General features: G+C 43.5%; 1 protein-coding gene across 1 annotated transcript; it reads left to right on the top strand.

Moving 5' to 3' along the window:
- The first annotated feature begins 312 nt into the window (after window positions 1-312).
- On the top strand, window positions 313-1,804 carry LOC120782008. Its single transcript, XM_040114171.1, has 2 exons — window positions 313-437; window positions 490-1,804. The coding sequence occupies exons 1-2, from the start codon at window positions 313-315 to the stop codon at window positions 1,802-1,804; spliced, it is 1,440 nt and encodes a 479-aa protein (XP_039970105.1).
- Window positions 1,805-2,205: the final 401 nt, after the last annotated feature.

Here is a 2,205-nt window from a genome sequence, read left to right as displayed (position 1 = left end):
AATCCTAAGTGGATAGAAATTGTTCAACTGCTGCTTCCTGGCCAAATACCAAGTGATCGGCCCGATATCACCGCACGTGTATTCAGGCAAAAAATCCGGTCGCTCAAGCACTATATTGTTAGGCATCGTGTCTTTGGGGATTCTCGATTTTGGATGTATTCCATTGAATGGCAAAAAAGAGGCTTACCGCATGCGGACATTCTCATTTGGTTAGTCGAAAGAATACAGCCAGACCAAATTGATGACATCAAATTTGCCGAGATTCCTGATCCCAAAACCGATCCAGACCTGCATGATGTCGTAATTACAAACATGATTAATGGACCGTGTGGCGCCATTAACTCACAATCACCGTGCATGGTCGACGGCAAGTGTTCCAAGCGTTATCCACAAAATTTGACTGTTGATACCATCACTGGCAAAGATAGTTATCCACTGTATCGACGTCGATCTTCTACCGTATTCGCCACTTCTTTCCAAAACATTCAGGGCGCATTGTAACGTGGAGTATTGCAATTCAGTGAAGTCCATCAAGTACATCTGCAAATATGTCACGAAGGGCAGTGACATGGCGGCTTTTGGTCTTCAAGCTCCTGACCCCAATGATGAAATCACGCGCTATCAAATTGGTCGATACGTATGCTGCAATGAGGCGATTTGGCGTATATTCTCATTTCCCATTCATGAACGCTATCCGAGTGTTACACATTGGGCAGTGCATCTGGAGAACGGTCAACGAGTTTATTTCACCCCAGCAAATACCGCTCAACGTGCTCAAAACCCACCAGCGACAACATTGACCAGTTTCTTCTCGATTTGCCAAAGTGATCCGTTTACACGTGCGTTACTTTACTCAGAGATGCCGCGTTATTACACTTGGAATGCTTCATCGAAGAAATTTCAACGTCGAAAGCAAGGTAATGTAGTTCCTGGTCATCCGGATGTGCGTTCTACTGAAGCTCTTGGCCGTATTTATACAGTTCATCCGAAAAATGATGAATGCTTTTACTTACGACTATTGCTGGTGAATGTTCGTGGCCCGACATCATTTGAATCACTTCGAACTGTCAATGGTGTAGTGCTGCCAACATTTCGTGTTGCATGTCAGGAGCTCAATTTGCATTCAGAGAATCCCCATCTTGATATGAATGAAGAGATGCACAACCAGGCTTTGGTTTTGATAGAAGACATGTGTTACCTCATGTGCGGCAGTTTGTTAGCCAGGTTAGGAATGACGTCGCCTGATCGTGGAGTAAACGACGCTTTCGAACGAGAATTGCAGCGTGAACGTGAATACGACACAAATGCATTAAGCCAATTGGTTCGAACGAATATACCATTGTTGAATCCTCAACAAAAAGAAGTGTACGATACGGTGATGAAGGCAATTGATGATGGAAATGTCGGCATGATTTTCCTTGATTCGCCTGGTGGAACTGGAAAGACATTCCTCATATCATTGATTTTGGCTGCAGTTCGTGCAAGATCAGAAATTGCTGTAGCAGTTGCTTCTTCTGGAATAGCGGCAACGATGTTGGAAGGTTGCCGAACCGCTCATTCTGCATTAAAATTGCCATTAAACCTGCAAGCGGTTGAAGAACCGACATGTAACATAGCGAAACATTCAGCAATGGCCAAAGTTTTAATAGCAAGAAAAATCATTATCTGGGACGAATGCACAATGTCGCATAAACGCGCGTTAGAAGCTCTAAATCGCACTATGAAAGATCTGCGTAATGACGCAAGACATTTTGGGAGTTCATTGATTTTACTCTCAGGCGATTTTCGGCAACACTACCAGTAATACCACGATCGACTGCTGCCGATGAGATCAATGCTTGCCTCAAATCATCACCATTGTGGCGTTATGTGTGGAAACTTCAGCTCACGACAAACATGCGAGTTGCATTGCTAAACGATCCATCTGCCGAACTGTTCTCCAATCAACTGCTAACTATCGGTAATGGTCATGTTCCTGTCGACGCATCGAATGGATTTATTTCGCTACCGCCAAATTTTTGCAATTTCTTCTCAACAAAAGAGGAGCTCATCAACAAAGTGTTTCCGAACATCATTGCTAACCACAAAAACAACGATTGGTTGAGTGAAAGAGTAATTTAGCAGCAAAGAACAAGGATGTGGATCACTTAAACTTCAAAATTCAAAATCAAGTCGTTGGGGCACTGCATTCCTTCAAATCTATCG

This window comes from Bactrocera tryoni, unplaced genomic scaffold (assembly GCF_016617805.1).
Source record: "Bactrocera tryoni isolate S06 unplaced genomic scaffold, CSIRO_BtryS06_freeze2 scaffold_861, whole genome shotgun sequence".
In the NCBI taxonomy this organism is placed as follows: Eukaryota; Metazoa; Arthropoda; class Insecta; order Diptera; family Tephritidae; genus Bactrocera; species Bactrocera tryoni.
Note: the sequence above shows the minus strand (reverse complement) of the source record. Positions and strands in the feature narration are given on the sequence as shown.